Raw genomic sequence first — 18,681 nt, 5'->3', positions numbered from 1 at the left:
TTCCCAAAGAAAGACAGGGAAAGGATACAATTATTCTTTGTAATATATTTTAGGAGACTAGACCTGCAAGAAGAGGAGTGATTTGAGCAAAAAGAACACCACGTCTGAGGGAACCACAACTCAAAAATAAATTTAAGCTCAAAACTGGACAGAGACATTTGACCAGCAGAGGTCAGAGTTCGTAAAAGGCTCCCCAGAAAGTAGCACTGACAAACTTTGTGATTTGAAGCCAGAATTTGGAAAGTTTATGAAAATTACTTTATTACCGAAACAGCTTAACCCAGGGTTTGTGAGCTCAGTATGTGAAACCCAAGAAGGGCAACAGTACTTTACTTGGTAAAGTTTCCTTTAGGAAGAAAGTACCAGCCATCAACAGATCTATTTTTTTTTGTTCTTTATTCTCAACTCCAGTAATAGTTTTCTGACACTGGTGAGACAGTATGATCATTCTAGTGTGATTTTATCATATTGATCAATCTTTAGTCTTTCAATGATACAACTAAGGAGCTTTAAAGAGCTTAAATGCCCCAAACCACTGCAGTGGAAAACTGTGAGCCAAATGTCCACAGCTGTCAAACAGCTAAGTGACTTTTGGCTATTTGCCTTTAGGAGTTCATTCTTCTGTGGCTGTTCCTCCAACTAAGAAGCAGAGATCCTGTCCTAAATGTCACCTACAGACTTAGCACAGTTTAAGCAGTTAATCACCACATAGGAATATCTACTAAAAAGAAAATTTGAGACACTCATTTTGAAACAATTTGCAGTAATTACCTGAGGCTCTAGAGCAATTTTTCAAACTCTTTCAATTTATATTTGGCTATTATACAATAAATAAATTAAAAACAAGAAAGGTTCCAGGTCAAGAATTTCTCCAGCTTATCTCCCAATTTACAATCACTAGCCTGCAAACAGAACATGTTTTCAGCTGACTGGGCTCTTACACTTTAATGTATCTCTTTCGCTTCTTTTGGAATTGTTCAGACATGACCATGAGTAATTTAGTAATTGCTACACTACACTTGACAGTACTTTTAAGCTTCAGTAAAGCCTTCTGATAACCCTCTGAAATTATACTGTCATCTCATCATAGGAAAGAATTCTACCAACTATGTAAGACAAAGATAAATTAAGACTCTCTATTGCAATTAAGCTTACATCAAGGAATTTGCTTGTGCTTCAAGTATCTGTCTGCTCATTGCAAAGCATTAAAATTCATCCTGCGGACTGATATCAAAATGGATTTTTCAGTGGCAGAGTATTCTTTGAGCTACACTCCTGGAACTGTCTCTAAAAACCTAAAGTATCCTGAGTTTTAAACTAAAACATACATGCAATTTGTGCTTTACTATGGACTCCACACTGACACTGAAAGACCCTAAATCTTTAGCATTCCCTGTAGAATACTGCTGTTTTTTCTTTACACAGAGCTAAACATTCATAAAAGTCAAATACTGCAGGAGTGAATAAATACAGTTCAGATTGTAAAGTGACTAAACACCTGTAATTTTTCTGATCATATTCTAAATACCAAAATAGAAAATTATTTTCTCTGTCCTTTATAACAGCTTCAACACAAGATTAAGAGTGAAGTTTTTAGGGCTTGTAGGTCAACCTAGTTCTTGACAAGAGGCAAAGTATACATCTGGGCCAACTCCTTAGTGGTGCAATTTAAGGCAGTGCTGGCCTAAAACTCTGCATGAAGCCCATTGGGTCACCTTGTTATCCCTGCTGTAACAGGCTACTGCACTAGTTAAATCACATCCTGCTAATTACCTGCTTTTGAGTGGAAGAAAAGAGAAGTTGAATTAATGCAATTACTACAGCTTGCATCTCAGCTTTATTGCTGTTTTGGCCATTCTGTTAAGGTGATTTTTTTCTTTCAAACTCAAGTGTTTGTGAGGCTTTCTAGACCCAAATAAATTACAGCAGCAGAGCTGTTCATATAAAAGGCAACCTAGATTTCTTTCCAGTAAGGCATCCTTGCTGAAATGTCGCTTCTAACCAGTCCAAGCTGCTTCTCCTCCTGTGTCCAGCATTGCTACCAGCCATAAGATGCAGAATGCTCACACAGTCCAAAAAGAATGGAAGTAGCTGAACTGGATCTGTTCTGTCTGTATCACATCCCTTAAAGCCAAAAGAGGTTATCCTACTTCTTCCAGAGAGGGGAAGGCTGGCAGGCAAATTTTATTTTCCTTTCCAATGGCAATAGTCTGACTTGGCTGGAGTGATTCTGGCTCTTATTTGACTCTAAGGTGGAATCTGAGTAAAGAACAGAATGGACTAGGCAAGCTGCCCTTTTCCTGGTGAACCAAAATGACTCCTGCTAACATTTAAAAACAAACAACTCTCAATGAGTCACCAGAGAACTGTGCAAGGGGAAAAAACCTGAAACCAAGAGAGTCGAGGTGTGGCTCCTTCCCCACACTGAAATGAATGCACTGAATGAATGCTTTAGGTTGGAGTTTGCACTGAATAGATACAGAGAGTATGAACAAACTGCATGCCAGCACACTCCAGCAGCTAATCATATCTAATATCACCTTAGCGTGATTTCTCCCAGTTAGCTAAAGTATTTGCTCTTGGTGAAATAATTCACATGGTTTCCTATCTCAAATGAGCTTGATTTTTATATTAACTACCCTTGACACCTGACCTCCAAAATATTTTATGTAATCAACACCTCTGAGTAATTTAAAAGCATAACTATCTTCAACAATTCATCATGTTATCTAAACAAACATTATTTAAAATACCTCAGGCAATATTAACTATGTTGTATTTCAGTTCAGAATGTTCTGTAGTGCTCAGAAAGGGGTTAGCCCAGAAGAAAATATTGTGTTTTCAGTTATATTTGATATGAGCAGTTACTGCAACATTAACTGCAGAGTCAATTTATACCAGACTCAATATATTGCCCCTCATTTTAAGTTCTGCTGGAATAATATTGAAACACTGGGACTTATCAGCTTTCAGACTAAGTTTGAAATTTCTGAACTATGGGAAATGCAGGAGCATTTTGTGTCAACTGACCTCCCGGAAAGACAGAAGTCTCCACCTTTAAACTCCTAACAGAAAATGTAATTAATACCTCAGACAGTCTTCAAGCTGAAAAGCAGCTCCAAGTACTTATAGGAAAAGAAAATGTGACTTCTCTATTCACATTTCATTGTAGATTAGGTGCACTAAAACTAAATTCTTAACTGCAAAACCATCTAATCAGGTCTGCAGCTAGAAATCATTTGTGCACTGATTTTTATTGTGGGACTTCAGCCAGTTTAGCAAAGGAATCACAAGTGGCTTTTACATAAGCCAAGCTATCTATATATAGAGCATACAAGTTTGGTTTTGTCTCTTATTAACATAAACACTGAGTAATCTTCATGACTTGTGCACTTCTAAAAAAAGTTCACTGGTTTCTCAAGAAGGCACCACTTCAGTCATCAGGTCTAAAAATTTAATCACTGCTGTATGCTGGCAGCTTCTGCAATAATCCTGATTTAGTTTGTTGATGAAAAAATTTACATCAAATAACTGGCAGCATTTGAGTTTTAGAAGGTAAAAAATTCTGAAAAAAACAGACTGTCAATCAAAAAAACCATATTACACAAGGATCTGACAACACACCAATGCCTAATAAAGCTTTGCAGTGACAGTTCATTTGATTAAAAATAAAGCTATAAACTCATAAATTATTTAGCATTTAATCTGTTGAGACCAGAACAGTCAGCACACCCATCTAATGCCCATATAGTGTCAGTGTAGCTATGCCAAATAGGATCTGTGCCAACCAGATTGCTGGACACTACATTATTCACATTTTCAAAAGTTAGCACCCAGTTTATTCAGGAAGCATTTCATGAATAAAAATGAGATGTATTTGAAAAACTGAAATAATAACTCAACTCTAAAGCATGTACCAGCAAAGAGTAGGTACATTTACTATCTAGGTGTGTCAAAATTCAACACAGAGAAGGAATAATTTATTGTAACAACAGACTTAGATTTGAGCTTTGAGCATTTTCCATTACAGTTACTCTTCCTGTGCTGCCTCTAGCACTGTGAAATATCGGCCCAAGCTGTACTCCTGTGACATTTCCCAGCAAGGGAGTTCAAATGCCACATCAAAGTGTTCTGTGGGAAATGCAGGTGGCACACACTGTCTCGTATTTGCCATTTGTGGTCAGCAGCATTTGCGATCCACTGCAGAATCAAAACTTCAGAACATGGCTAGTTTGTTACCTGATAATTTTCCTCAGGATAGAATGAAGTGCCTTAATTTCTTCTGAGTGGCTAAAACTAGGCAGATGGCCTCCAAGGGCTTCACAGAACCTTTCTGCCTCTTCCCAGGTCCTGGTTCGCAGCACTCTTTCACTATGGAAGAACTTCACAACAGCCAAATGTCAGAGCAGAAAATGACACAAGGCAGTATTTTTAAAACACTCCTGTTCTACTAAAATATGGCCACCTGAGAGCCAATAACTGGTATTTCCATAGGGAAAGAACTTGACTTTTTAACATTTTTTCTTTCAGTTTGCTTGACAGCAGCCAGACTCTGAAGTTTAGCTGACAAAATTTGTTTCAAACACAACATATTCCACATGACAGACTTTCTCTGCTTTTCTTTACCAGAAAAATTTTAGAAACCACCAGCCAGCTCATTCCATAACTGCAAGTCAAGTTATAAGTTTTAAGGGATGTTGTTCTTTCAAATTTATGGTGAACTACAAAGCCTAATGCTCACTTAAACTAGTCTCACTTAAGTGCTGTGCATGAAGAAAGTTCTTTGGCACACCCTTTGGAAACCTGTATGCATCTGAGGTGCAAGTTTGGCTCATACACCTCAGCTAACACATCCACTTGATCCCCTTGGTTTCAGTCCAAGACAATTCCCATCAGCTGGATCTCTGCACAGACATGCTGCATTTGGTCAACAGCAGTTGTGGAGAATGTGCCAGGGCCAGCTGTCATGTCCATCAGCTATGGGACAGCTATGCTGCACAGCAGCACAGACCTATCCCTTCAGGGTGCTTGCCCACACCCTTGTTATTCAAGCTGGGTTTCCCCACTTTGCTGTATGAGCTGTTTACAAGAAACAGTTCATTGCAGACACTGAGTCAAAAAATAATGAATCCAATGAACTGCCTCAGTTTTAACTTGATTTAATTTTTAATAGAAGGAAAAACCCTGCATTTCTAAATAAAATTTTATTTAAGCCATTCCAGCTAAACAGCACAGCTGCTTGCTTCCACTGGTCACCTCAAAACAGCAAAATACAACTGAGGCTGAATGTTTTTATATATTCATATTCAAACAAGAGAAAATCCTACCTCTCCCATCTATACTCTTGGAGTACAGAAAGGAAAAGGGCAAGGGAAGGTGATGCAAAATGCTTTCCTTCCCTAACCAGGTGTCTGTGCATGCCTGAGGGCAGCAGTACAGGGCCAGTGCTGTTCCCCAGTCAGCTGCCCACAGAAGAGGCACAATGCACCTCCCAGGAATGGCAGAGGATGATGCAGGGCAGTATCTACAGGCAGTCAATCTGAATCAACACCAATTCCCTCTCCTGGTGAGAGCACCTTGAAAATGCCCTCAAGAGCTGCTATGCCCACAAAATGTCTGATCACTCACTTCCTCCAAGACAGTAATCAGCAATTAACATCAAACAGGAATAACGTTTTACCTTGTAGCAGGCAAGGCCGGATCCATTATGCCACCCAGGGGGACAGGGATCGGTTGGCTTTGGGAGCACTTCTGGCTCCTTGGGCTTCCCAATATATTTTTTGCAGACAGAAAATGCTTTAGTGGTTTTACAATCCTTAGTTTCCCACTTTCCAAGAGAATTTCCACTGGACATGGCCACACATCCTCCCGAAAACTCTAAAATTAGAGCCACCAAAACCACATTTAAAACCATTGGCTGGTTTCCAAAAAAACCCGACATAATTGTGAATTACTACTTTATTGCATGCTTGGAGTTCTGTAACATGGTACTCCAGTGCTTGCTCAATAGAAAAGGACAGTATTTTTATGTGTTTTTAGTTTTCAAATGTACCTGGTTGCATGGAATTCCAGTTAGTGTATGCCACAGCTTCAGGTGTTTCTCCATTCACTGTACCCCAGGAATATATTCCTGACTGGCTGATATCCTGCAAACCGGTCCAGAAGTATTTTTCTTCAACTTTTGTGTGCTTTCTAATTAGACTGTTAATAAATTCTTGTTCAAATCTGAAAATTCACAGATTAATCAGAGTCAATATTTTAAAGATAACAAACTACTGAGATAATTTAAAAATCAGGGACATTACATGAGTCAGTTCAAGCAGTCATCCAGGAAGTCCCATATTCAACATGGGGTCAGCAAGCTGGGAATTCTCATACTTCCAGGAAGATTTCACATTGTAGGTTTACCATTGTTACACATTTCTAGTTCTTGGCAAAAGCAATTATCTTTCTGCTTTTTCTTTATAAACCATTAATTATCATAAAACAGTTTTAATCTCTGATTTTATCTCCAGGATTGTGATTTAAACTTGCTCATAAATTACAAATGCGCTTTACCTGTTCATCACTGTAAGATTGCACTGGGCTCCAAATGAAACTTCCATTTTATCAATCTTGTAACAGTAGTTTCCATGTCTCTCCCATCCCTGGTTAGAGAACAAAACCCACATTTATACAAAACAACCTAATTTAGGCATTACCTACAGGAGAAAATAAATCATTGCCAACAGTGGCTGGTGCCCACAAGCTGGCACAGCATATACAAGAAAGAGCATATACAAGAAAGAAATGCACTGTGTTGCACACAAGGTCCACTATCATCAACTCTCAGATTCACAGTTGTAAAAAATAATGCAGCCACAGGAATAAAATACACCACTGTTTTAGCTTGCCTGGGCAGAGTCTTCTGACCACTATTGCATTTACAAAAAAACACAAGGGCAACAGCCCAGTCCTATTCAAAACAATAGGAGTTTTCATGCTGTTCCACCAACGCCAGGATTCAAACACAAGAATACTAGGAAGGCATACACCAGTATCTCTTTACTTCTGAGAAAAATACTTGATACTGAAAATGTGTGAACTTACAAAATTTCTCTATTGCTCAAACATTTCTTCCCATATTTACACTGAAATTTCAAGAACCATTAATGTGTTAACTCTTTTCTAGTCTAGCAATGCCACTGGTGTCTGAATAGCACAGAAAGCTGTAACTCTATGTGCTGGAAGTCTCTGAAAAGACAGAGTAAAAAGGTCATGTAGAAAGAAAGATAAGGAGTAAACATCTTTCCTGTTGCAAGCAATATGCCACACAAAACTGAACCAAGTAACTCTGAAATAGCTAGCAATACCATCCCAAGCTAGCTCAAAAGACAAGAGCTTTATTTAAGCAATAAGATGTCATACTGTAAAAAACCAAACAAAAAAACCAAAAAAGCCCCCACCTTAATTCAAGTCATAGAACAAAAATGAGAGCCAGTGAAGTGCAAGAAAACAATCTCAGTTAACAATCTCTGCATATCTTTATGTTGCACATGCTTATTCTAAATTTTAAAACATAACTTGAGCAAAAACAACAGAACAAATGGTGTTATCAATAACATTTCTAATAAAACCAAATTCTTTAAAATAAATAAATAAATAAAACACAACCTCTCCTGGGTCCAAACTCATAATACTTTCATCAATAAACAAACTGATAATACATCCTGAGCCTGCTTAGAAGAATGTGAAATTTGGTTTATGCTATATAAATGTCCTTTTTCAGATAAAATGTTTCACAGACTTTACTGAATAGACGACAAAGAAATGGAAGTAGAGGAAGTAAGTGATTTCAAGCAAGTTTCAGAGCTAAATGACAATAAAAGAAATAGAGGCTTCCTATTACCTCTTCCAATGAACAACTTTCATCTGATTTTGTTTCATTCAAAATCTCTCCATTTTTCTTGCAAACATATTTCAATTTTTCTTCACAGGATTTGACCCTCCACTGTCCCAGCTGTAAGAATGCAAGGAAAAAGAAATATTTTAAATTCTAACAATCTTTGAATTTCTGTGTTTTCAGGGGCTGTTTCCATTGCGAGAAAGCCAAAATGCCTCCAGTAGAGATATTGGGTGGGATGCCCTGGATTATATGCACAGGTACATGTTTGGAAGGGAGAGAGAAAGCTGACACACATGCAGATGGGAGGATTCTGGATCACAGCCAGAAAGGAAAGAAAAGGTCAGGGTGGTGCAAACTCTCTTAGTTCAGGAAGGGAATGGGTGCAGGAGGTGTGCTCAGTGTAAGGTAGAAGTAGCTCAGAGACAGCTCAGAGGAGCTGAGCACAAACTCCAGTGCCAGGCTGCTGACACAGCAGGCAAATGCATGCTCCACTTTTCTAATGAATCTGCAGGATAGGATACAGCCTGCTTCCCACTCTTAGTGACCTCCTTTCTTCACCAACACCCTTTTTAGAACATTCCATCCTCAGACTGGGTGACCCAAACTGCTCTGGGAGATGACTGAACACAGATATCTCTTCCTTCCCACCTTTCTGCCAGAGACATGCACAAATACAGTAACCCAAAATACAGTCTGGCCAACAATGCATTAGTCTCAGAGCTAGGAGTCATTTCTTCCATTCTTTGCAGCTATGAAGTTCCAGCTAAATAATTCTAAGAAATTTGCTTGTAGAAAAATGTATTTTAACGATTATTCCAGAAATAAGATCAGCTAGCTGCTTTCTCCTCCTCCTTGACTTTCACACACACCAATGTTCCCTCTACTACAATGAAAAAATACCAACTAAAAACCAAACTCAGCACTGTATTCCTACCTTGCCTGAATACGACACGCAGTTAGGAGTGCTGTTAAAGGGAACTCTTGGTTCATTCTGATCCCAGTAGGTGAAAACCACAGGCGAGTCATCTGACCACTTGAACAAGGTTGGCACATCGTCATTCTTGAGACCCATCCAAATTTCCTCTTCAACATCTGTAATTTAAAATTAGGACAACATTTTTGTTTCAATATAATATTCAAACTAACAGGAAAGCAATGGGTTATTAGCAAAATTAATTTTTTATCATACTGTGCAGCAGTATAGTGATACCATTTTTCTTACAGTGAGAAGAGACCATATGTTTGTTATCTTGTTTCTTAACTTATACTCACATGACCATGAGTAAGCTTAACAGAGAAGGAACAAACAGGAAAGAAACCTAACCACAAACAAACGAACACACAAGAAAGCAAAAAAGCAAAATACCCTCAACCAAATTTAGAGTGTATGCAAAGACATAACATCAAACACTATTGGTACTATTTATTAGTGCAGTGACTCAGCAGTCAAAATATTGACCATCTACTATTCTCTTTGAATGAGCAAATTAAGCACAAAGTATTACAAAACTAGAAGCAGGTTAGCCCAGTAAATAAATAAATTAATAGACTGAACCAGAACAAGTCCTAACACAGGGGGCCTGGATCTGCACAGCAACATTCAACACTAGTCTGGGTACAAGCTCAGCTTTAACACCCACATTTAAAAGCTAGAGGTTATGACAACTGTATGCTAGAACATGGAAAGCAGTTTGTAATTTATGGTGTGCAGCACTTGGTGCTTGACCTTTACAACTACCCCAACTCACCATTATGAAGCTTTGTAACAACCAGTTCAACATCTGCTAATGAGTGAATGCTGATGAGGTTACTCTTATTTGCTTTGCACAATTCCTCTGCTGAACTCCAAGGTGCCTGGTTGTTTATCAGCATGTAGCAAAAGCCATCGTGGGGGAGCCAGCCTGGATCACACCGAGTGTCCAAGTGTCTCCAAAACTCTAATAATGAAGAGAAGTGGAATTAGAGGCTTTTGTTTTACAATGCCTAGTGCAAAGGGTTGGCTTTAAAGTCAGCAGCCCCTTGAAAATAGCCAGAAGGCAGCAATCAGAATGTGTTCATATCCCTTCAGGGCTCATGAAAGAAAGGGTCACAGCTTAGCCAAACAAATAGACTTCAATGCAGCATTAGGAGAACTCATAATATTTTTTTGGGGCCATGAAGTAGGGTGAAGGAGAAAGAAGTTAGTGGGAATGGAAGCAAAAGGCAAGAATGCATTACATTAAACTGGTCTTAGTGTAAGTGAAAGGTTCAAAAGTAATTGTAAGCAAGATTTCAAAAGCAACTGAAGACAAATCAAGTTGATTCATTGCAGGAAAGAAACACACAACTCAACAAATGCCTAGTTTTAAATTTTTTTTTCTTCTCAAGATATTCAAGAGTCATTCAAAGACAATTACGTTTCACTAAAAGTTTTTGCAGAAGAGCCCTGGGAACTGGGTAAGGCCAAGTCATGCATAGAAGAGGTCATGGCCATGGGAAGGGTTGGACATTCAGGTGTAGATAAATGGCCAAAAGCATGGAAGCAGTTACACGTCATTGTAAACACTGAAGGCCTCTGTATGTGTGTGTTGGGTGAGATAAAGGAATTATTATCTTGTAAGAGCTGTTCGGGGTCAGTAAAGATTACACACTGAGCAAACTACCAACTCTTGCACTCTGATTTTCAGTGCTTGGCCTGGTTTCAGAGGACAGTAAGGTTACCTGACTGCTTCTATTTGAATTTAACAGAGTTTGATCCAAGACCCAGGTAAGTCCCACTTTATGTCAATACACACCAAGAGCAAGAGAAATGGGCTTAAAGCAAAGGTGGAAAGGTTTGGGATGCAACTGCCAGTTCCAGACTCCCAGAAATACATGAAAGAAGGCACAAGCCATGGAGAAAAATGTGATGAAAAGGGCAGGACTGCTGCAAAATGCTTTATGTGTGAATGAGAAAGCTGCAAAAAATGAAAACTGTTTGTGATGCATCATCTTGACACTGAAGAAACAGAGTTTGCTTCTGCTCTGCTAAAAAACCAAAGCTGTTGTGAAAATGTTTTGGCAGAGATGCCTGAAAAGGCTTGGGAGGGAAAAGAATGATTCCATAAGTGAACATTATACTTGCATTAACATACAAAACTCAAAAATGCAAACTGTCCTACCTGGAACACTTGAAACTTCATTGAGTGACTTCTTGCAAGCATATGGAAGCTGAGCCCCACAGTGGTAACTCTGCCACTGCCCTGAAGCAGCATTCATCACCACACAACTCATCCCATCCAGTGGGGATGAACTCTGCACATCTATAGACAGGAACAAATAAAAACATAACAGCACAAGTTATCACACAGTAAGGCAGTGACTGCTTCTTTTCACTACTGGTGTTCAATACAAGAATAAGACTCTGGATAGTATGGCTCCTTGTATTTATTTGAAGAACATAATTTGCATCAACTGAAGGCAGCTGTCCTAGCACAGGTCACACAGAATGTCTTTTCTGAGACAGAAGGTTTCAGAATCAAGGAATCTTGACTTCTTTTCCAATGTTTAATCATAGAATCAGGAGGAATGTTCTATTTACAATACAAGAAACCCTTGGCTGAGCACTTTCCCAGACTAGAAATATCTCAGGGGAGAGCCATTTTCACAGCCCTCAGTTTCCTTTGGCAGTCCCATTCCACCCCCACTCCAAACACAGTTCTGCACTTTCTCTCAATGCTAACCATAACCTTTACCATAACAGAAACCTTAGACAAGGCCCCAGATTTGAAACAGCACAGAGAATAACTCTTTTTTCAGTCTTCAGCTTCCCTTGGAGCCCTTTCCAATGGAACTTTTTGATTTTCTTTTTCTTTGAGCCTCAAGGCAAACCCAAGCTGTGACCTACACAGAGCTCCTCCTGTACTGAGTTAGTTCAGGCTCACAGGAAAAAGGCTCAGGGTAAATCTCAGTTCTCCATGAAAGAGAATAGAGGGACAGGGTCTTTTCAGAGCAGTAAAGGGAAAGGAAAAAGTAATGGGCTCAACTTGCAGGTATCAAAATTCCTATAAGGAACCAGTAAATACTTTCACAAGAGAGTAGACATGAATATGTCTGCCATGACTGCAGACCAAATTATGCCACTGTATCTCAGGATAGTCTGGCCTCTAGCTCTGCATTACAGTCACCCAGTGTGGTCACAGCTCCAGAAGAAGGTTCAGTCAACAGTACAAGCAGTAAAGTTCTTAACCTTTCCAAAAGACAGATTGCATTTGGAAAATCCCACAGAAATTTCTTAGCCAAGTAACCAAAGAAGTAACAGAAACCACTTCTCAACTTTTCACAGAATTCCAGTTGCAGCACTGCTTTAGAAACTACAGGAAAAAAGAGAATTCCACTTAAAAAAAGCTCAAATTCAGCTTGAATGACAGCACAACATTAGCTTCAATATTCCTGACTAAGACTCTGGGATTCTCAAATACACATAGATTCAAAAAATATTTGTGAGAACATTACAAATTCATCCTGGAAATTCCAAATAGTCTCACTAATCTTACCAGCACCTCTGGAGTAATTAAAAAAGGTTTTTCAAGGGTTTTTTACTCCTTTCATCTTCACCTTGACATTTAGGCAACCTTGAAGTTTAAAAACCCAAGTTAAGCTTCTAAGTAACATCAGCCCTTGCATGAACACAAATCATATTCCCTCAGATATTCATCAGAATATCTGAGGGAAATCAGTGTCATTCTGACAGTGAGAGGAGAAATTTAGCAGCTAGGAAAGCTGTGGGTACTTTACTAAAATGGACTTCAAAAATACTATTTAAGTTTTACCTTTTTTAGAGATTTATTAACCTAATCAGCTGTAAATATAAAATGAGAACAAAAAGATTTGCTGGCTAGGAGGAAAAGATGCTTCTGAAAGTGGAATGAGATGGAAAAAAAAGGTAATACTAGTTACTGTTGAGAATATTGTCAATACCATCAGAAATATCAGTACCTGGATGCCAGTTGAGAAAATTCAAAGGCTTGTGATCTGACCACTGCCAACCACCAGAAACATCCAGTTGATTTAAGCCAATCCAGAAGACCTCAGCAATGTCATCCTTGCCTAGAGATATTTTTTTAAGAAAACAATTAGCATAAAATGCTCATCCTTTATTGGTCTCTAAATTGAAAATGCATTCTGAAATGGCATGCATTTCAGGAAAGAAAGATTGCTAATATAATTGGGCATGCAAACTTTCTTGAACTTAGGAGGAATTAAGCCACTCAAGCCTTCCCTCCCAGTGTCTTCAGGTGTTTCTCCTTTGGTTTCATAGTCCCAAAGGCACTTGGGTAATTTCTCCATGTCAAGACTGAACATCAGGGAGGACAATTTCATAGCAAGAGAGTAACATGTTGCTAAAACAACAACTGCCACTCTGGCCTGTATTTAAGATTTTGGGGATATTCCTCATTAACAATATAAACAACACCTAACTGCTATAAGGAAATCATACAAACAAATTTAAATAACTCCCTAAAATGAGATTAGTACCTTAATTTTGCTACACAAATGAAAGCCAAAATATTTGAAGTACAATCAACTTTTGCCCCGGAGATTTAGGACAGAAACTAAAGTGCTGCCTCCACTTTATAAAGATTTCCCAGTATTCATATGTGAATAATTACACCTACCTTGTATGTAACTTAATTCAGATGCATTTTGGATGCTAAGTAAATCTCCTCCTTGCCTTTGACATGAAATATAAGCTTCCTTCCAAGAAAGAGCAGACTGTGTATTAAACTGGTAGCAATTTTCAGACCCTGGATCATGTTCCCAGCTATCATGACAACCATCCTCTGTTTAAAAGAAGCAGAAGGTACTTGTAACTACAGCTATACAGAAACATTACAAAAGTTTCAAAAGAAAAGGTTTTGAATATAATATATAGGGTCTATTGGTTTTTATATTGGTCATCACTAATACTTGCAGTTTAAGCCAACGCGGCAACAGAAAAGCTTTTACACAGCTTAACAGCCACACAAGGGTGGAGCTGTACATCAAAGTGACAAAATGCTTTTAGGATGTCTGTTTAGAAGCCCAACGTGCCTGGCTGTAAGCAGATTCCCCATTTTCCATCTCGAGAATAATCTTCAGAAGTGGCGCACCATTTCCCGCCCGTGTGAGTTTCATCCTGGATGCAGTCATGATGCCAAACCTTGTTATACAGAAAGGGGAACTCACAGGGTCTACCATAAGAGTTGCCATCTTTGGTATAAACCTCTGCAGAAAAAGAATAATTAAATATATATATATATATATATAATAAAGAAGTAAATACATTCCCCTTGCTAGACATGGAAAATACAGCAAATCAGTGTTACTTCTTGTACAGACACAGTTAACCTAAATGCATGCAAATCACACTTGTGGTCTTAAAATACCATATCTTCTTGTTACAGATAATATCCAGCAATGCCAGAACTGAAAAACTACATTGAGAAATATTTTTCTGTACATTTTCTTCTGAGAAACAGCAGAAACTTGTCTCCCCCATCCTGGTAAGATAGAGATAATTCATTGTCCTGTTGAAATCCAGGTGCTTTGCAGAGTCCTACCAAACAAGGACTTTTAACAATCAACACATACAGGAGAGGGAAAAAGGCAAAGCACATTTTCACCACTTCTTCCAGGCAGCATGAGGCTTCAGACAAGACTGGCTTCCATGGCAAGTGCACACACTACCATACCAAAGCTCACAGCCCAGCAGGCTGTCAGCTGGCAGCATGCTCTGAATTTGACTGTGTAGCCTACCAGCAAAGAAAACATCTTCAAACCCTGCTAACAGGAAAATTCCCATCATGGTGAGGAGGGCAGTGTCAGTTCTGATAGAAGGTGGTTGGTATTTAATAATTAAATAGGTGTGCACTGAAACATGGGGCAGGGGGGATTTAAACCTGCTAAGAAAGCCACTCAGTACCAAAATTTCTGCAGTTGTGCTGTTATTTTTTATTAAAAACCTTTGAAGTTTCTCTCTACAGCACAACTTTCTACTGCTTTACTGATCAATCTTTTCACATAGCTAATTTTAAGAACTTATTGGCTCAGACATACTCAAAAAGCCCTTAACAAATAAAAAAAAAAACTTCAAAGTGCAAACTTACTTACCATGGTAGGGATACCGACATATATCACTGGAGGAACTGTTGCTTTTCCACTGGTCTGTTGCATTTATGCTTGCAGTCACATAGTTATTCATGATAGTTACTTTGTACTGAGATGCACCAACGATGGAACCATCAACACATCGCCACCACAGCATCAATTCTGAGTTACAATCCACCATTTTCAGGCGAGACACTGATTTGGTGAATATATCAAGTCCCAGGCACTGCTTGGAGCCCAGGTGGAAGAGGCGATTCTGGGACACCCATTTCCATAAAGCTTCACTCGTGTCCCTGCAGTCACCTATGACTATCAGCGAGTTTTGAACCTGCATGCACTTGTTCTGTTTCTCATGGCGAATGGTAAAAGCATCATTGCCTGTGTAAGAACAAACGTATGGCTATGATTCAGTATCATTTTCACAGGAAGCTCATTTTTAAAAGGGTAATCACATTCTGAGCAATGCTTTCAGAGAAGTACCACAAATGCTGTTGGTATGTAAAACCCCCTCTTTTGTAGAAGGCACAGTGAATTTTCCTGCTCTTTAGTGAGTCTTAACTTCTTTGGAAAAAGACCTTTTTCCAAGTCTTTATAAAATGAGGACAGACAAATGAGACTTCTAAGTCCAATTCTAGTAACAAGAATTCTTCCTCTATATTTAACATATATTGATTGCATCAGCCCCTGATTAATTTGCAAGCTTACTGGGTAAAGAATCTTGTCTTCATGCCTATCTGTGAACACAGTAACACACACAACAGACACCATAAAATATAATTAACAATAATATTAACTTACTAAACATTTTTTTTATAAACTGTGTATCCTATATGATACACAACATGAGAGGTTTACATATGAACCAGTTTGTGGGTGCAGCTGCAGTACTACTAAGTTAAATAGCATTTCTTTGAGGAGAAAGTTTTAGGAGGAGTATCCCACCAAAGACAGCACACAAGAGATTAGGAGTATAATTTTAAAAATTATATAGGGACCCTAGTTTCATTTTCAGTTGTGATGAGTTTCATTTTCAGTTCTGGCGGAGCTTGTGATTAAAGAGAAAAATTAAAGTTGATAAAGCACAGTGTACCATTTAAAAAGTATATGGATCACCCTACTAAGAAAAGCTAACACCTCTGTCAGTACAAGAACACTTCTTACAGGCAGCAGTAGAAAAAATGTCATGAAAAAATGCCCTAAAACTATTTCTATGCCACAATAAAGATGGCTCCACAGTACAGAACTTTCACTAATCAGGCTGAAATGGACCCTAGCTGTACCAGACCCACAGGGCTATTATTCTGCTGCTTAAATAAGGAATCTGCTGAGTAGTATTTTGATTTAATAGTAATGCACTGTCAATCACATTCCTACTGCGTTTTTCTGTTATGACTTCCTAATAGGTTTGGCAGAACAGGGAGGAAAATATTCAGTGATGTTAACGCAGTGAATTTTACCACTACTTCCCAGTGTACCCATGAATTTTCCACTGTGTAAGTGCCAAAAAGTATTTAAATAGTACCTAGCTGATCACACTGTAAAGAAGCCTCTGTAAGTCACCCACCTACTAAAGTGAAATCTTTTAAAGAGCACACCAACACCAACTGTCCCTTTCATCCTACTAACTAAGACATTTTAACAACCAAACCTGCCTTCGTGGTATCCTTTAACCCTGCGCTTTACCTGCTTTTGATTTTTATTCTTCCCTTATGACTTTCTTCCTCTTTTTATTTCATTTAACAACTTTTTAGCCTCTTCTCACATCTTCTTTCACTTCTTCCTCCGCAACCCTCATGCTGATGCCAAGTGGAAAATCGCTTTTTAAAATTTCCCTGGGAAAACCGCTGATACTGTCTCACCAAATCTCTCTGGCAGCAATTTATTAATAATTACTCCAGTTCAGTGCTCTGGCCATGAAGTTTTAGTGACATCTTCAGCTACCAACCTGAGCCTGTTACTATCACGGATATAAAAAAAATATGTGAGGCGCAACTTAGCGAAGGGCTCAGCTTGTTTCCCAGAAGCTCTGACTAGGCTAGCGGCTGTGCCTTACGAGAATTTGCTCAACGTGAAACTTTTCCACCTGCTTCCTGCCGGGAAAGGCGAGCTCCCTTTTCTGCCTCGCTGCGCACACAGCGGCGGACAGCAGCGCCGGCGGGGCGCGCTGCCGGGACCTGCCGGGGCTCGGGCACCGCTGGCCCCGAGCTGTCAGGCCAAAGGCCGCGGCCCGGCCCCGTGGGCACCGGGAACGTGGCAGCCGCGGCCGCCGCCGGCTTTCGCGACACCCCAGGCCAAGCGCACGGTCCGAGAGGGCGGTCCGGGACTTTTTCCTGCCTTCTTCGCTTCTCCTTCTAAGTTTCCCAGGTTGTTTCCACCGCAGTCGGACTTTGCCACCGAGCGCGGCGCCCGAAGGAGCCGCCGGGGCGGAAGGCCCGTCACGCCGCCCCCCGACCCGCCCAGGCGCCCGTCGGGGCGCTCAAGGACCCTCGGCTCCCGCGGCGCACCCGCCTCCCGCTCGGCCCCGGCTTACCTGCGGGGTGGCGGCGGGCCGCGCAGCACAGCAGCAGCCAGGCGAGCGTGAGGGCGAGGCCGCAGGAGCGCACGCAGCGCCCGGCGCCCGCCATCGTGCCCCGCGGCGCGCAGGCTGCGCGGGGCTGCCGGGCTCGCCGTGCCCCAGCGCCGCGCCACCGGCGCCGCCCATTGGCCGCCCCCCGCGCGTCACTTGTTGCCAGGAGGAAAGCGGCCCCCGGGGTTGGGGCGAGGCGGGGCTGGCCCGGCCCGAGCGGGGCTGCGGAGCCGCGAGCGACAGCGTGAGGGGGACTGTGGAGGGAAAAGGCGGAAAAATAAGAAAAAATAAAGGAAAAGTAAACGAGGAAAAAAAGAAAGGAATTAACAACAACATAAAAAAAAAAAAGGTGGAAAACATGAAGAAAGACTGGAAAAGCAGATCGAATTGTCGCATGGTCAGGAAAGTTAAAACTAAAAAGAAACCCCAAAAACCCCTTAGAAGCTCAGTTGGGGGGAAAGGGGAACGCGTAAGTGCTAAACTGCTAGAAGTGAAGAAAAGGCAAAAGGTGAACGGAATAATCTAAAATTAACAAACACACGGAAGTAAAATATTTCCAATGGTACAAATGATGCACATCGGGCTGCGATCCTCGATCCCCCCTGGCCGCGGGCCAGCTGCCGAGCCCGGGGCAGCGAAATTGCAATTGCCCTTGCCGGGAATGGGCGAGGAGGGGCTCGCAGTGCCGAGTAAGTGTTGCTGAAAAAAATTTGCAACAGAAACCAAAAGTAACTTGTGTTACACCCGTAACGTGCACACGGCGAGAACCAGGTGGCCAGACGGAAGAAAGGAGAAAAAGGGGAAAACTGACAGAAACCATGTGAAATGAAATCAAGTTTATAGCTACATCCTGTCTGATTCAAAGCTTACATGGACAGGCTGTATACCTCGAGCTCCAGCTGCTTAAAAAAATGATTTGCAAAGTCACAAGAAAAAACCTTTTTTTTCTAGGAAAATCCATTTTGATTAGACTTGGAAGAGCCATTGTTCATGGAAAGAAATACTAAATTTACATGAAGCTGGGAAATGCAATGTGCAGTCTGTTTTATATGCTTCCAATGTGCCCATCATGTAGGAATGTGTACTCCTGGGGACACAGGATCTGAAGGTATGCAAGGCTGGG

General features: G+C 40.4%; 1 protein-coding gene across 1 annotated transcript in view; it reads right to left on the bottom strand.

The window, feature by feature from the left end:
* LY75 (lymphocyte antigen 75) overlaps nucleotides 1-17,616 on the bottom strand; it is a 43,574-nt gene extending 25,958 nt beyond the window's left edge. Inside the window, exons 1-13 of the mRNA XM_058028101.1 lie at nucleotides 17,523-17,616; nucleotides 14,996-15,370; nucleotides 13,937-14,110; nucleotides 13,522-13,686; nucleotides 12,842-12,952; nucleotides 11,026-11,166; nucleotides 9,634-9,822; nucleotides 8,820-8,977; nucleotides 7,889-7,999; nucleotides 6,559-6,647; nucleotides 6,053-6,225; nucleotides 5,681-5,877; nucleotides 4,240-4,382 (exon numbers count right to left, since the gene is read on the bottom strand). Coding sequence (XP_057884084.1) covers nucleotides 4,240-4,382; nucleotides 5,681-5,877; nucleotides 6,053-6,225; nucleotides 6,559-6,647; nucleotides 7,889-7,999; nucleotides 8,820-8,977; nucleotides 9,634-9,822; nucleotides 11,026-11,166; nucleotides 12,842-12,952; nucleotides 13,522-13,686; nucleotides 13,937-14,110; nucleotides 14,996-15,370; nucleotides 17,523-17,616 — 2,120 coding nt within the window. The remainder of the gene's footprint in view (nucleotides 1-4,239; nucleotides 4,383-5,680; nucleotides 5,878-6,052; nucleotides 6,226-6,558; nucleotides 6,648-7,888; nucleotides 8,000-8,819; nucleotides 8,978-9,633; nucleotides 9,823-11,025; nucleotides 11,167-12,841; nucleotides 12,953-13,521; nucleotides 13,687-13,936; nucleotides 14,111-14,995; nucleotides 15,371-17,522) is intronic.
* Between the last annotated feature and the right edge of the window lie 1,065 nt (nucleotides 17,617-18,681).

Source organism: Melospiza georgiana, chromosome 7 (genome assembly GCF_028018845.1).
Source record: "Melospiza georgiana isolate bMelGeo1 chromosome 7, bMelGeo1.pri, whole genome shotgun sequence".
NCBI classification, from domain to species: Eukaryota; Metazoa; Chordata; class Aves; order Passeriformes; family Passerellidae; genus Melospiza; species Melospiza georgiana.
Note: the sequence above shows the minus strand (reverse complement) of the source record. Positions and strands in the feature narration are given on the sequence as shown.